We start from the raw sequence: 16,808 nt of genomic DNA on the forward strand, positions 1-16,808 counted from the left end.
TGCAGTTTTATTGCACCTGTAAGTTTTTATAAGACAGTCAAAAAAGTGTTCCATCACCACAAAGACCACCCTGTAGCAGCCCCCCCCACCATTCCCTACTTCCTAGAAAAATCTCAAGAATGGCATATACTTCAAATGGTATATATTTCAAGAATGGCATATGGTATATGAGATCCAACAGCCTTTTTCACTCAGCATAAAGACCTAGAAACCCGTATAAGCCATACAAGTCATGCATTAATAGGTCCTTTTCATGGCTGAGTAGTAGTCCAAGCTATCTATAGGGCTTGTTTGGTCTAAGGCGTCCGTGATTGAGGACCCCACAGCAAAGCGGAGGAGAAGTCAGTATGTGCCACGTGGGTAGGAGAGGAGCCCAGGCAAAGGACAGGGCCTGGAAGGCCAGGAAGGACGTGAGGGATGGGGCAGGTGTCCTGGGGAGGTGGCTGGATGCTCCTTCTTGGGCCAAGAAATGGAAGGAGTGTCAGGATCTGATTTATGTCCCAGCCTCTGCTCATGTTTATCCAAGTCAACAAGCCGGAGCAGAAACAAGACCAGCCAATGCCTTAGACCTGGCCTGGGCTGCTCACCGTAGCCCCCTAGGTTGGCAGCTATGCCAGGCTCCGGCCCTGTGATGAGAACCTCTGGCCAGAGCAGGCCACAGAGGCGGTCATCCAGGCCGCGGGAGGACTGCGAGGGCTGGTTCAGGTGATGGATGCAGCAGAGGCTGCCGGGAGGAGTGAGCGTCCCTGCGACCCGGCCTCTTGGGGTAGATATTTTGAGATTACGCACACTCGTAGTGCCATTAGAAAGCACAGCTATAAATTAGGCCGCTCGGGGGCATGGGGCTTGTAATAATTAAGTAATAAAAGTCACCACAGGGGTAAAGAAGCCAGAAAACAAAGAGCCAGTGTTTATAGACATACGGCTGGCTGTTCAGGGAGGGGCCTCGGCGGGTCGCAGCCACTCAACTCCACTCAAACAATGCCAGCTCAGCCAGGCCCACGCGTGAGGGCTACGGGGCAGCGGAGGCTCATCGCTAACCAGGCGGGCAGGCCCACCAAAGTCAGAACTGCAGTGTTTTTAAGACAATCTATACAGGCTTTTTTTTGGGGGGGGTGGTCAGTCCTGGAGCTTGAACTCAGGACTCTATCCCTGAGCCTCTCTGTGCTCAAGGCTAGTACTCTACCACTTGAACCACAGCTCCACTTTTGACTTGGTGGTGGTTAAGTGGAGATGAGAGTCTCAGACTTTTCCTGCCCAGGCTGGTTTCAAGCCATGATCCTCAGATCTCAGCTTCCTGAGTAGCTGAGATTATAGGTGTGAGCCACCAGTACCCAACTTGAAAGTTGTGTGTTTTTCTAAATGTGAGATATCACAACTTTCAATGGTTGGCTATAATTTCGAAGATTTAAAAGACTGAAAAGCAAGGCAAAGCAGGCCAGGCTTAGTGTCTATAACCCCAGCTCTTCAGGGAGTAGAGATCGGCGGGGGGGGGGGGGGGGGGTGTCCCAGGTCTGAGGCCCATCTTGGACCGAAAAAAGCATGAGGGAGTTAGGGATTTAGCTCCGTGGAAGAGCGCTTGCCTGGCAAATGTAAGGTTCTGACTTCCTCAGAGATCCTATCTGAAAACTAAGTTACACAATGAAAGGGATGAAGGCGTGCTTCATGTGGTAGAGCGCATGCCTAGAAAGCATGATGCCCTGAGTTCAAACCTCCCATGCTCACAGGGCTTCTGGCCCTCTCTGCTGCTCTGCTTGTAGGCACATGTTTGCTGGACCGTTTATGCACATGGCCTGCCTCTGTCAGATATTTTGGGTGCTGGCCAGAGCCCAACACACTCTTGGGGTGAGCTGTAGACAGGGAGGCTGGGGAGAGGAGGCCTGGCCTCCTTCCTCAGGCTCTAACCCTGTGTGACCCTGTCTCCCCAGGCCATCGACACCCCTATTTGATCTGCTTCAGCATCGGTACCAGCAGCTGTGGGTGCAGGAGCAGAAGGCCACCCAACAGGCCATCAAGCTGGAGAAAAAGCAGAAGGTAACTGCCCTTGCCCAAGGGGCCAGCGGTGGCAGGAGGGGAGACATGGTTGGCTGGTCCTGCGCTCCAAACTTGTTTGTAGCTGCTGTGGTGTCTTGTGTCTGGCTAGGATGCATTACTGCATCTGGCCTAAGAAGATGGCTAGTTTGTAGGCTGGACCGCTCCAGTCCCGGGGGAAGCCTGTCCCTACTGTAGGTTTCTACACTGCCACCAGGGTGCCCTGGATTTTAGACACAGTGACCCCAAATGAAGTTCCTGTGATCGCCACCATTTAGTCAAGAGTGACCACAATGGGCCACTCTGCTCAAGGCCTGGAACCCCTTCCCAGCAGGGGGAATGGAGAGCTGTGGTGTCTTGTGTCTGGCTTTTGGGTGCTGGTCATAGCCTAGCACAATCTTGGGGTGAGCTGTAGACAGGGGGGCTGGGGAGAGGAGGCCTGGCCTCCTTCCTTAAGCTCTAACCCTGTGTGACCCTGTCTCCCCAGGCCTTCGACCCCCTTATTCCATCTGCTTCAGCATCAGATAGGATCTTGTGTCTTGTGTCATGCTGTTGGAGAGGGCTTGTTAAGTTATGCCTACATGCAGTCGATAACTCTAATGGAGTTGGCCGCAGTGGCTCACACCTTAATCCTAGCTACTCAGGAGGCTGACAGCTGCGGTTCCTGATTGGAAGCCAGCTCAGGCAGACAAATCCACAAGACTCTTTTTTTTTTCTTTGCCAGTCCTGGGGCTTGGACTCAGAGCCTGAGCACTGTCCCTGGTTTCTTTTTGTTCAAGATGAGCACTCTACCTCCTGAGCCATAGCACCACTTCTGGCTTTTTCTGTGTATGTCATGCTGAGGAATCAAACCCAGGGCTTCATGCATGCTAGGCAAGCACTCTACCACCAAGCCACATTCCCAGCCCCATGAGACTCTTATTTTCAGTAAACTAGCAAAAAGCCAGATGGAAGGGGGAGAGAATGCAGTCATATAATTCAATGTATGTCCTATGAAAGTACAGAAATTGAAGGGAAGAGTGGGGTTAAGAGGGGAGAAGGATAGAAGGGGTGACCTGGCTCAAGATGCATTGTATTCACAAACTTATTTGTTGAATGATCACTCCCTTGTACAACTACTTAAAGATAATAAAAATATAATTAAAATGTAAAAGCCAGAAGCACAGGTATGGCTCAAATAGTCAAGCACTAGCTTTGAGGGGGGAGGGGGGAGGGGCTTAGTAAGAGCACAAGGCCCCGAGTTCAGACCCTAGTATTGGCACAAAATGATCGTGATCATGATAATTGAGATATTGATGATGATGATGATGACGACAATGATAATGGGACTGATTAACAAACCAGTAAGGAGCTTTCTGGCATGATGTGTATATCTGGCTCACCAGAGTGGGAGGGACTTATGCTCATTTGGGGTGGTTTTGCCATAGACTGCAGTCCTGTATGTGAGCTCAGTCCAGCAAGCCTGCCTTCAGACCTCATCCCGCGGACTCTGAAGGGCATTGGGGGTCAGGTCCTAGGGTCCTCCGTGACCTGAGTGACCTCCCGTAGGCCTCCTCACCACACCGTCCTCACATTAGGACGAAGGCTGCTCCATCTGAGTCTGGAGGGGCACGGTTCAGTCCTTGGCAGACCCCATGAGCTATAGGACTTGAGTTAGGACTTTCAGAGAGCTGTGAGTGGGCACAGAGCATGCGTGGTGGAGTGGGCCACCTGCAGAGACCTCTCACAGGTTCTAGAAGGAGCCCATGAATCTCTGTTCCTGGGAGGGCCTCCTCCCTGGGCCTCCCTCCTGGGTGAGCAGTGGTGGGAACATGAATCTCACTTTTCATCACTCCAACATCATGGAGACCCTGTGAATCTCAGGACTATTGGTCTCAGAGGAAAAGGATGACAGGACTTCAGCCCTATCCTGGGAGCTGCTACTTGGCCCCAAGCAGGGTCCCCAAGTAATCTAGGGCCACATCATAAACCAGGATCTTGTGCACAGAAATCCTATGAACGCCCCGTTCCCACCTCACCCCCAGCCCCCAAGTAGCAGCCGGCGGGGGGGGGGGGGGGGGGAGGGCACTGTGGTTAAACATCCTCAGAACGAGCAGAAGGGAGGGGGCCTTGCAGTCCCTCAGTCACTGCCCGGGTTTCTGCAGTCGCCAGGGGAGGTTTCACCTCTGCCATCGCTCGCAGGTGATCCTGGGGAAGCTGTATGATACCCGGAGCAGCCAGCTGAGAAAGTTCAAGCCCCCTGTGAAGCTGGACCGCCTCTGGCACATGCCTCACTTCCGCAAGGTCAGTGTCCCCTTCGCGGCCTTCATCCTGCACTGGCAGTTCTGCCGGCCCTCCAGTGGGTGAATGACACAGTGTCGTGGCTGACACTTCCGCGGAACCTCCTGGGTGGCAGGCTCTGAGTCCACTTCACTCGGACTCTTCCCACACACGACTAGCTGCAGCACCAGCCTGTTGGGCACAGGAGGAAACGGGGCTAACAGTGGGCATTGGCAGGGCCAGGGCTGATCCCAGCCACCTCCCCTCAGAGCTGGGTGTCTGTCCACCCAGGGCAGAGGCTGTCTAGGGCTCTGGGCTCGGAGATGCTGACAGTTCCGTGGTGGCACAGGAAAAAGGGAGCGAATGTCTGTGGATGACTGGCGTCAGTGCATGGCATACAGCCAGAGGGACCGAGGCAAGTCCCTGGGGAACAGGCCATGCGCCGGTGTCTGAGCTGAGCCTGTGGTCCTCTGGCCATGTTGTCCTGTCGCACCCAGGGTGGCTTCGGCAACTTTCAGCAGGGAGAGGGCAAGGTGGGAGGTGGACTGCGGCTCCAGGATGGAGGGAGCCCCGTGGGCCCCACTCGAGGAGAAGGGGCCTCTGTAGCCGGCCACCAGGGACTTGCCAGGTCCCAGGAAGCTAGCTGCACCAGGTAGACAGACAGACAGACAGCCCAGCTGCCGTGCCATGTGCATTAAACCACAGTGTAGACACTGAAGAGGCCGCTGCCTTCCTGAGCCTAATGCACTTGAACAAGCTTGGCCGGAAACCTGCCTCGCCGGCCCCCGCCTGCCGCCTCTGGGTCCTGCCCGCGTGGCCTCTCCGCACGTGTCAGTGCGCATGCGCCCTGCCGCCCGTCAGCCCGGCTGCCCCCGCGATCGCGGCACACATCAAGGGGAGAACATGGGTGAGCGCACTCAGGAGACCGTGGGCCACGGCCCTGCTGTCGCTTCACACCACTGCACCTCGTATCGCCTTCCTCCCGTCCCTTTCCACCTCCTGCCTGCCTGCGTGTGTGTGTGTGTGTGTGTGTGTGTGTGTGTACACGGGGCTGTGTGAGACAATCCTGGGGATTGAACGCAGGACCAGGGCGCTGCCCCTTAGCTTTTATCTCAAGGCTGGAGCTCTACTACTTGAGCCATAGCTCCACAAGGCTTTCTAGTGGCTAATTGGAGATAAGAGTCTCTTGGATTTGTCTGCCTGGGCTGGCGTTGAACCTGTCCTCAACTATCAACCTCCTCAGTGGCTAGGGTTTCAGGTAGGAGCCACTGGCCTTCCGCCTTTTAAAACACACCTGCCACCCACCCACCCTGCTTCTCTCCGGCTCTCTGCAGCCCGCAGCCTCCTCCCTGGGCCCCCATCTGTTGTCTGTCCTCCTGTGCCCTTTTCTCTCTGATGATCCCTGCCAGCATGGGGGTGCAGGCAGCTGGGTGACATTGTCAAGGGCACCAGGACCCCTGGTCCCACAGGCACAAGATGCCCTCCAGGGACTCTGCTTGATGGCTATCCACTCGTACCCCTCCTCTATCCCCTCAAGACATAGTGGTCTCTGCTTGCAACGCCTCCCCAGAGCAGAGAAGAAAAACCATGCACCCAGGTCCCCCCGGAGTCCCGTGTCAGGGAACTCCTGTCTCCCATGCCAGGCTGAAATGCCAGGTGCGGGCTGGGGCTCCACTGCATAAATAAATGTTTCTATTGGCAAAAAAGTGGAGGTTGGGCTGGGAATGTGGCCTAGTGGCAGAGCGCTTGCCTAGCACGCACGAAGCCCTGGGTTCCATTCCTCGGCACCATATAAATAGGAAAAGCCGGAAGTGGCGCTGTGGCTCAAGTGGTAGAGTGCTAGCCTTGAGCAAAGAAGGAAGCCAGGGACAGTGCTCAGGCCCTGAGTTCAAGTCCCAGGCTGGCAGAAACAAAAGAGGGGGTTCATCTCAGAGGACCAAGGGTCCCTGTCCTTAGAGAATTGTCTTGTGGTAATATACTGTGTTGACAAGTAGAAGCCTTGTCTTGGTGGGGTACACGGCGTGTGGTGCTGTGACATCACGTCTTGGCATCCTGACCCCACCAGCAGATTAGGAATGAGGCCAGTGTCCCCTAGCCCCAAGAGGGACTGGCCTGGGGCCAGGCGATCTTCCCCCCGCACCTCAGCTGGCGGGCACACAACACCTCTTGTGGCGCAGGGAAACCGAGGTGACAGTGCTGTCTCCACCTTCCCTGAGGACAAGTCTCCTGCAGTTCTTCAAGCTGGGGCCAGCCAGGGTCACCACCCTCAGTCCCGGGAGCACACCTAGCCCTGCCCCGACCCTGGGACTCCCAAGCACTGCCGTTATGGGATGTCAGGAAGTGACGCCGGGCAGCGGAAGCTTGGGGAGGCCTTGCTGTGGGGCAAGGCCTAGCATGCATGGCCCCTTGCATTGGTCAGGGCCACTGAGGCTGGGAGAGCAGAAAAGGAGCACATCCTGTAGCAAGTGGACCCAGGAGGGGGGGTCTGAGGGTGCCGCACCCTGGGGGCTCCTGTGGTTCCTTCCCTCCACAGGAACCCCCCCTCCTCAGCCCCAAAGGGCTCCTTGCTCCCTGTCACACACTTAGCATCTACCATGAGGCCCTGGGCCCTCAACCAGAGCTGTTTCCCATCATCCCCAGTGAGGTGTGACCCCACAAGGACCGGCCTGCCAGGGTGCTCAGCACAGAGGAGGTCACTAAACATCTGGAATAAATGAATGACTGCTTGAATGAGTGACCAGCACAGCCCAGAATGACCAAGATCTTAAAGCCCTCCCCTCCCGCCCCCGCAGCACCCTAAATGCCCAGAGCATTTGGGGCAATGGGGGGGGGGCTGCTCCGTCACGGTTCACAAAAGCCCAGGAGGGTCTTTGTCTGGGTCTTGTGCTGCCCCCTCCCCAGCCCCATTATGGGGAAAGAAAAAACAAAACAAAACACCAAGGCTTCCAAAAAAAGTTGAACATGTCACAGTGATGGATATGGCAAATGGACTCTCCCTGCTCGCGAACAGATGTCGGCGCTGAACTCTGTCAGAAATAATTAAACACCTTTCACGCCGAAGAGCAGCAGGCAGGGCAGCCGCCGCCCTGTGGGCTGGGTCACCATGCCGGAAGGGGGATGGAGGGGGGGACCCCAAGCCTGGGCCCCCGCGAGTTCCCCTGTGGTGGGCAGGAGGGGTACTGGGCAGGGCCAGCTCCGCTGTGACCATGGGCTAGGAGTGTCCGGTCACGTGTGCCGAGGCTGCAGGGCAGCGTGGTGGCAGGTGGGGCCAGGGGCTGGGGAGGGGCGTGGCTGGTCCGCGCCGCCGGGAGTGACCCTCCAGGGTCAGCCAGAGAGGGGTCAAATAGGGATCTGCCCTTCCCTACCTGTGGGGCGGGGCGATTCACTTCCTCCAGGCAGGGCAGCTGGGAGGGTTTGAAGAGAACACGGAGCGCTCCGCTTAGCAGGTGCCTGGCCCAGCGGAAGCCATGCATAAATGGCGGCTCCCATGTGGGTGGCGGTGCTGATCGCTCATTCATTCATCCCTCATTCATTCATAAGCACCTCTCTCTCTCCCTTGCACGCACAGCTGCATGGAGAGATGGATAGTTTGGAAGAACCCCATTCCTGGGTGAAATGCTAATGTGGGTCAGGGACATGAACCTTGGCTGACAGCCCTCCATGTGGGATATGAGAACAATTCCCACAGTGACACCCCTAGTCCACAGCACCCCAGTGCAGGCCGGCCTGCCCCACTCACATGCTCTCCCCAGACCTCCTACCTGCCTCACGGGCCTCCTCTGGGCCTGAGGAGAGGTGTGATTATGTGTGATTTGGGGTACAGATCTCTTTTTTTTCTCAACTGAGCCCCTTCTGAAGTCACGGGGTCTCTGGTCAGCTGGATTTACACACACACACGCACACACACACACACACACACACACACGACACAGAGGCCAGTGAAAGCCAGGACTTTCTGGTGCAGTCCCAGCTGGCTGGAGCACCGTCCACCTGTCCAACTTTGTGTGTCTGTCAGACTTCCAACGTCTGGAAGGAAGGTCCCCCCCCCCCACATCCTGGGGTGCTGGGAGGTGGTCTCCCTTTCTCTCATGTGCTTTCCTGTAAGGTTTGGATTTGGGCAATGAGCACAGATATCTTTTATAGAAGCCAGCAAAGCTGTTTTTAAAATGTTTTGTCCAGGCCTGGTAGTGCATGCCTGTAATCCCAGCATTCATGAGGCTGAGTCGGGAGGATTTTGAGTGTGACACCCTGTCTCAAAAAAATAAAATTCCGAAAGAAAAAAGAGGATGGGGGGGGGGTCGGCATTTTCCCTCAGTTATCTTCCCCGAGGTCAGTCCCCCTTGGAGACAGTTCTTCCCGTTGTCTCAGGATGCTTGTGTGCTTTCGGCCACACCTGGTTTCTCATCGCTTCGGCCAGGCGTGAGGGTCCGCTGCCATTGCCGGGCATGCGCAGTGAAGACTGCCGACCTATGGAGGCTGGATCTTCTTTGGCCAAGTCCGTGTTACGATGCCAACCCAGCAGTCCATGCCGAAGGGGCTTAGCCCCAGCACCCACCCCCTCGGCCCCCCCCCGACATTTCATAGTCGTTCAGTCACTAAAGTATGAACAAATTGACTATATTTTCATTTGGCTTTTGGGTTTAGCTCTACTGCTTTAGAATAATGGCCCAGGCTATTAAGCTAACAGCTAGATTTACAAGCTCGTGTGCTCTGAACAGGCCTCTCTCTGTGGAAGACTAACCCTGCCTCGGGTCTCCAGGGCCCCCCGGCTTCCTAACAGGAGCTGGAGATGGAGGGGGGAAAAAAAATCTATCAGCAGCCAGCCAAGCAGCGATACCCAGAGAAACAGCTGATTACCGAAAGCTGCTGAATCTAAGAAAAAGGATTTTCTCCGCCACCTTTGAACTCTCTGACAAATCATAGCTGGCTGCAGAGTTAACCCTCTGTGAAACCCCAGAACGGCTCCTGCCCTGTCCACCCCCCTGCCTTGGCCTCTCCAGCCCCACCAGGGGCGGAAGGACAGGTGCCAGGCCGGCTGCCCGCCGCACACACCCCCACCCTGCTGGTGTATTTTAAGAATCCTGTCTCTCTGGCATTGGAGTTAAAATCCTGCAATGTTGCCTCGAAGGGCGCCGAGTGCTGGGATGAATGTGTCACCCACAGAACCGGGTGACGGGAGGAAGGCTGAGCTGGCGTCCCTCCTATAGACAGATACCCCGTTAGAAACCCGCGGCGTGGCCCGCTGCTGACTCACCCGCCCTGGGACAGAAGCAGGGGCTCCGCTGGCGTTGCGTAACCCACCACCTCGGGGCTGCCTGCTCGAGGGTGACCTTGCTGCTCCACAGCGGGCAAGTCACAAATAGCCAGAGCGCAAGGTCTGGGGGCAGGAAACTCGGGCAGGAGTTGTGCAGGGGTGTGGCCGGAAGAGAGCCAAGTACCTGGAGTAGCGGAGATGTTGGGGTGTCGACCGTGAGGCTGATGCATGGATCTGGCTGGGGCTGGCATTCTTCAACCAAGCCCCCCTCCTCGTGCCAGCTCCTGAGGGTCTTTAGTTCAGAAGGCGCGCGCACACACACACACACACACACTCACACACACACACACACACGAAAGCATCCCCATATTTGTGTGCAAAAGCCACCAGAAAATGGAGCAAAACCGCTTGCTCTAGCATCAGGCTAGCTCCCTTCTCTTCCCTTCCCCTTCCCTTTGGGTAGACTTTTCCCATCTCTTAAAGTCTCCCGAAGGATTGAGGCCCCAGTTTCTCCTTCCAGCTCACCACCCTCCCCCCCCCCCCGCCCGAGAATAGAGAGCCAGAAAACCCCATTGGCTTGGGGAGAAGTTTGGCCTAGTGCCTAACTTCCGATGACCTTCTTTAAGTCCCCCTGGGGTCTCTCATCTCCCCAGTGTCCCCACTTGTTGGCCTCTGTCATTGGGGACCCACGCAGTAAGTGCAGCCAGCACCAGGCCTGGGAGATAAACCACCCAGCGTGGTTTCCCAGGATAAACTCAAGAGTGCATGGAACGGCAGATGAAAGCGTATCCCACGACATGAACATGGATCACTGGCTCCCCTGGAGAGAGAAGCAAGGCCCACACTGCATCCGGGAACATCCCTAGGGAAGAAGGAAGATGCTGGGAGTGTCTAGACTATTCCTTCCCGCTGCTCAAAGAAGTCCTGGGAAAATGGTGTTCTAGAGCAATACAAGCAGATGTGGGTAGTTTGACCAAAGGCCTCTGGGCAGAAGCATGGAGGGAGAGAGTGGCCATGAAGATGGGCCACCCTGGTGCAGTGACCAGGATATCCACCACCCATCCTGAGACCTTCCCAGACACTGGCTTGGGGCGCTGGAATTGCCTCATTCTGTGTTGGGAGGGAGAGGAGAGGAGAAGAGAGGAGGGGAGGGCAGAGGAGAGGAGAGGAAGAGAGGGGAGAGTAGAAGAGAGGGAAAGAAAAGGGGAGGAGAAGGGAGAGAAAGGGAAGGAAAGCAAAGGAAATGAGAGGAAAGCAAAAGAAAGCCAGTACAAGTCTGGCTGCAGAACGGGGAAACGGAAGGGCGGTCAGTGCTCGGGTCTTGATGGGTGTCCAGAGGGTCCTGGCCAGCCCTGTTCTGGCTGATTTAAGCCTTTGCAATACATCACACACTTCCCAGGACCCTGAAAACCATTGATCAACTCCCCAGCATCTTTTAAATTGGAATTTGGCCTCAAGGCTAAAGAGGAGGAGGCCACTGGCTCCAGATACAGACTTGCCATGTCAGCAGTGGAAGGCAGACAGAGGAAAAAGCAGAGCGGCCGGGGGCTGAGTGTGCACATACAGCTTCGACAGACAGCCTGCCTCCACATCTACACCTGCTAGATGGGCGTGCATGGGTGTGACGAGACCAGCAGGTACAACCTTGCAGGTAAAGTGCTGGGGCCAGCTCTGGCAAGGGGACAGTCAGCCGCAGGATCCGTGGACTGGAGGAGGCCTTGGCTCTGGCTTGGTCCTATCTAGGGTCCTCGGAGGACAGGTGTCACATGCAGGCACGGTGGCTCACGGTAGCTGCAATCCTAGCTACTAAGGAGATTGAAATCTAAGGATCCAGGTTCAAAGCTAGCCCAGGCAGGAAAGTTCATGAGACTCTTACCTCCATTTAACCAGTGAAAAAGCCAGAAGGGGAGTTGTGGCTCAAGTGGTAGAGCACCAACCTTGGGCAGAAAAAGTTAAGGGGCAGTGCCCAGGCTCTGAGTTCAAGCGCCAGTACAAAAAGAGAAGAAAAAAGCTAAGCAGGAAGAAGAGGCCCCTGAATTTAGGTCCTGGTATCTGCACACATTTAAAAAAAAAAAAAAAACGAACACAGATTCCCACCCAGAAGCCTGGCCTGGCGAACCTGGAGTGGTCAAAACGGCACCTGGGACACGGCGCTCTTCCACACGTGCTACTAGGATGAAATACTAAGGCCGACCACCCATACCATTTGGGGGGGAGGTTTTACATGTGCTTTTGAGGGGGTGTGTGTGGACATGTTCAGTCCAAATCAAGCTCCTTTTGCCGCCTACCTCCTGCTTATATTTCCTGCTTCTAAGTGGTGCGTGCGTGTGTGTGTGTGTGTGTGCACGCGCGCGTGTATGTGTGTGTGTGTGTGTTCATTTCCGAGGGCTTGAACTCAGGACCTGGGCACTGTCCCTGAGTTTCTCTTTGCTCAAGGCTCGTGCTCTACCACTTGAGCCACAGCGCTCAAATGTGTTCTGAGTAGTTCATTGGAAATAAGAGTCTCATGGGCTTTCTCCTGCCCAGGCTGGCTTTGAACTGAGATCCTCAGATCTCAGCCTACTGAGTAGCTAGGATTACAGATGTGAGCCACCGGCACCTGGCTGTGTTACCTGCTTCTGGAACCCTGTAGCATTGCTGGGTCTCCTGTGAAGGTACAAGGCAGTCCCACGGAGCCACAAAGCTAGATGCTTTTTCTCCCTGGCCTCAGGTCCTCACCCGCTCCAGGGGCAGAGGAAGGGGCCCTGCCGCAGGGTGCAAGTGGACCACCCCCAAGTTGTAATCTCTGCCAGTCATTGCCACCGTCTCTGCCTCCACCCATGGCCATGAAGATCTGTCCATTTGGACTGCATGTCTGCATATTCCTAAACAACTTGTGGTTGAAGGTTCCCCCTGGTGCCCAGGACCAGCCCCTGCCGGAGAGCAATTTCAGGAACGAGCGGCACTAGCAGCAACAATGGCACAACCATGCACGCCTCCAATGCTGCTCTGGGTGCCAGGACCATGCCAGGAGCTCGGCAGCGACCCCGTGATGGACAGAATCCGTTCACTTTGAAGGCGGGAAATCCCTTCGTCACTCACCTGGCAAGTGCAAGGGCCAAGATTGGAACTGAGATCGGCCTCAAACACCTCCACTCCTGACCACACAGCGCTTAGTGGCGCCCACCCTGTCCATTGTGAGGAGACAGGTTGGCATGCTGGACTTTGCTCCCTTGTGCTCCACGTGGCAGGAAACAGCGCGAGAGTTAGCATCTGTTCCACTCAAGGTGGTGTCTCTTCTACACGCCATCTTATTTCGTGTCATGTGCAACCCCTGGGCTCCTTCAAATCACTTGACACGGGCCAGGGTACAACTGCTGCAGGAAACACCGGGTCCACTCAGTGTCCAAGCTGAGTAAAGCTGAAGGAGAGGGTCTTCAGGGTGCTTACGACGCAAATGCATTTCTAAAGGTCCTCTTGCCTCATCACAAGATGCTAACCCATCAATCCATTTGTCTATCTGGCCTCCCGTCCGTTCATCCATCCATCTACTCACCTGTGTATCCATTCATCTGTGTCGACCCATCCAAAAGCCCATCATCCATCCATTCTCCTGGCCATCCATCCACTTATGCATCCCCTCACCTTTCTCTCCATGTGTCATCCACCCATTCATCCATCCGTGCATCCGTTCATCTATCCATGTAGCCACCGACCCAACTCTCCATTCATCCACTTACCTGCGCACCCATCCATCTGTCTCTCCAGCCAGCCAGCAGTCCATTTACCAGTCCACATATCCATCTGTCCATCCTTTTACCATCCATCCACCCATCTACCTATGTATCCATTTATCTATCTCTCTTCCTATGCATCCATCTCCATCCATCCAGTCCGTATATCCATTTACTCATCTATCCATCCATTCATTGGAGTATGCCAGCCAGCCAACAGTCCATGTATCCATCCATCTATCTGCCGGTGCATTCATCCATCTATCTCTCCATGCATCCACCTGTCTCCATCCATCCATTAATCCATGTATCTGCTCGTTCTAACCATGCATCCGTCTATCATTCCATCCACTTACTCACCCACCTACCCATTCATACATGCATATTTCTATCCATCATCTACATTTTTGCTTGTCCAGCCAAGCTCTCTTCATTGTCTCCTGAGCATCCCTAACAGTAGAGTTACCCTGAGACTCCTGCTTACTGACATGTCACCCAGAACAGTGTCTAAGATACTTCATTCTTTGACTCCTATTTATGACCTGACAGGACCTACTTGTCAACCTCCACCAAGATACCAGAAAAATTCTTCTTGATCCTTACTCCAGGAAAAGAAAAGGGGGAATAATGACATCAACCCCACTTCAACACACCCCACTGACCTCTGTGGCCTCAGCTAGCTGCAGTAACGCCAACTCTCCTGCATCCTGTCTGAATAGGAAGCAGCACCGGTGGTGTGCGCTGCGTGGACGGCATTGCAAAGGACTTCATTTGCAACCGAGCACAAAATCAAAGACTCCGTCAACCGAAGAACCGCGTGCCTGGCTAACCACCTTGTGCTACCTGTGCAAGCCCTGTCAGGAAATTTCCAGAGAAAGTAATTAAGGAATCCCCATGGTCCGAGTTCTGCAGCACAATCTGGAGCTGTGGAGTTGGAAGCACACCAGAGATCGTGTCACTTCCAGCCCGCTCCTTCACGGAAGTGAGGGGGCTGGTTTGAACACTGTGGCTGGTGTGGGGGGGGCTCCCTCCCCTGGTGCACCCTGGAACTCCCCTCCAGCAGGGCGTGGCCCCCCCACTCCCCCCACCCCACCCCCCGCCGCCCTGGTTGCCAAAGAAACATAGGCAGTAAATGAGACCTCCGCTTTGTGCGATGGGGCGAGGCTCATATACAAATGTATGGACTTCTCTGAGATCTCATGGGCACCAATTAATATGTATCATGCTGCACGCGAACCCAACAGCTCCCAGCTTCGGGCCTCGCCACAGAAGCTCTGTGTACCAGCGTGGAGAGACCCACCAGGAGTTTACTCTGCCACTTATACAACTAGGGACTTTTTTTTTTCTTATACCAGTATGGGGGTTTGAACTCAAGGCCTGGGTGCTGTTCCTCAAAGCTAGCATTACTGCTTGAATCACAGTTCTACTTCTAGCCTTTTGGTGGTTGGTTGGAGATAAGAGTCTCACAGACTCTCGTGCCCCAGCCGGCTTTGAATCACAATCCTAGATCTCAGCCTCCTAAGTAGATAAAACCACCAGCCATTAGCCACCAGCACCTGGCTTAGCAATGTCTTCTTAATGGGACCATAGGTTTTGCGATCGGGGCCCTCAGTGCCATGAGGTCTACTGGGTGACCCAAGCCTTGGGTCCAAGCCCCAGGACCCTCCCCCCCACCCCCCACAAAGTCACGTTTCTAAGTTGGATGGACAGGTTATGGCAGAGGTGGGGGGCACCCTGCCGAGCCCCTCCAGCTGGGCCCCCTCCTGGAAGAATAGAACCCTGCACACTTCCATCCTCTGGGCTTGGAAGGTGGGTACACACACCCCCTTCTTTGCAGTCAGCTTGTCACCCAGTTTGTTGACAACCCCATTGGAAACAGGCCTCTCTGGCTGCGAAGGCTGTGTCTCCCATTCACTGCTCTCTCAGACGGTTTTTGAAAAGTGAACAGTCTGGAACCCATAGGTGTCCCCACTCCTCTGCCCCATCACTGGGCAAGGGCCGGGGGCGCAGCTGGGAGAGGGGGTCTGAAGCGCCCCTCACCTGGCCCCCCGGTGTACCACCTCCAATTAAATCAAAACGGTTTGTTTTTAATGGTCTTTTACACTGACAAGTGGGCGATCATTCTGGACCCAGTAGCTGTCAGGGAGCCGAGGCAAATCCTCCGTTGATAATGCCCAACGCTTCCAATTAGGAGCCAGGGCCGCTCCTGGCGCGCTAACGATTCCCCAGCCGCCCCCCGGGTCCCTTTGGCACTGGCTGTTTCTTCTGCCTCCTCCACCGCAAATTACTGACACAAAACGGAAGGCCCCGCGTCTCCTCCGCCACGCCAGGCCCGGGCCCTGTTGGGTTTAATGAGCCGATGGAAGTTTCGCAGCTCCAGCGTTAAATTCTTTTCTTGTTTGACAGCTGCTCGGCTAAGGCGAGTGTTGACCTTATAAAAGATTTAGTGTTTCTCATTATTTTCTGTCAAGCTTCACAAGTGATGGCTGGGCGGTGATCATTTACATCCTGGGCTGGGTGGGTGGGTGCCAGCGTGTGTGTGTGCGTGTGTGTGTGTGTGTGTGTGTAAGAGAGAGAGAGAGAGACATAGGGTGTAAGGTAGACCAGAAATGGGGCCAGGAGGACCCCCTCAGGGTCATATCTGGTCCCCCTTATACACATTGCAGCTTCCAGAATGTCATTTGTCTTGGGCTGAGGTGTTTCAAAGATGCCAGGCCACGGTGATGGATGCTTTGTGGGTTCTTGCTGAGCTGAGCTGAGCCGGAGGCCCTGAGAAAGGGCAGGACCACCAGAGCCCTTCGGGACCAAAGCTGGGTGCAAGGCCCATTCGAGCCAGGCTGGGGGCGAGGACAGCCTAGGGGTCACACTTAAGATCTCCATTCACGGGGACACCCTGTCCCTACAGACACGGGCCCCCCGGGGCTGGGAATGTGGCCTAGTGGTAAAGTGCTTGTCTCGTATACATGAAGCCCTGGGTTCGATTCCTCAGCACCACGTAGATAGGAAAGGCCAGAAGTAGCGCTGTGGCTCAACTGGCAGAGTGCTAGCCTTGAGCAAAAAGAAGCCAGGGGCAGTGCTCAGGCCCTGAGTTCAAGCCCCAGGACTGGCAAAACAAAACAAAACAACAAAACAAACAGACACGGGCCCCAGCTCAGCTTCTCTGGCCAGTTGCCTGACCAGCTTTGTGAAAAACAAAAAAAGGGAAGGCTCTCAAAAGCAGAAGCCTTGCTAGGCACCGGGAGTCACACCTGTCACCCCAGCTACTCAGGAAGCTGAGACGTGAGGATCATGGTTCAAAGCCAGCTGGGGCAGAAAATCATGTGTAACTCGTTTCTCCAATTAGCCAGCAAAACACTGTTCCGTGGAGATGTGGCTCAACTGGTAGAGTAGCCAGTCTTGAGGGAGAAAGCCAAGCAAGAATGTGAAGCCCTGGGTTCAAGCCCCAGTACCAGCACATACATCCGTACATACATGCAACACATACATGCGTACATACAATACATTACATGCGTAAGCGAGCAAGCCCTCTTAAAGGAAATAGCTGCCACCAA

At 55.0% G+C, this 16,808-nt stretch overlaps 1 protein-coding gene across 1 annotated transcript in view; it reads left to right on the forward strand.

Moving 5' to 3' along the window:
* Cfap77 (cilia and flagella associated protein 77) overlaps window positions 1-16,808 on the forward strand; it is a 107,987-nt gene that overhangs the window by 82,295 nt on the left and 8,884 nt on the right. Inside the window, exons 4-5 of the mRNA XM_048345479.1 lie at window positions 1,929-2,034; window positions 4,213-4,314. Coding sequence (XP_048201436.1) covers window positions 1,929-2,034; window positions 4,213-4,314 — 208 coding nt within the window. The remainder of the gene's footprint in view (window positions 1-1,928; window positions 2,035-4,212; window positions 4,315-16,808) is intronic.

The sequence above is a fragment of the Perognathus longimembris genome, chromosome 1 (genome assembly GCF_023159225.1).
Source record: "Perognathus longimembris pacificus isolate PPM17 chromosome 1, ASM2315922v1, whole genome shotgun sequence".
Taxonomy (NCBI): Eukaryota; Metazoa; Chordata; class Mammalia; order Rodentia; family Heteromyidae; genus Perognathus; species Perognathus longimembris.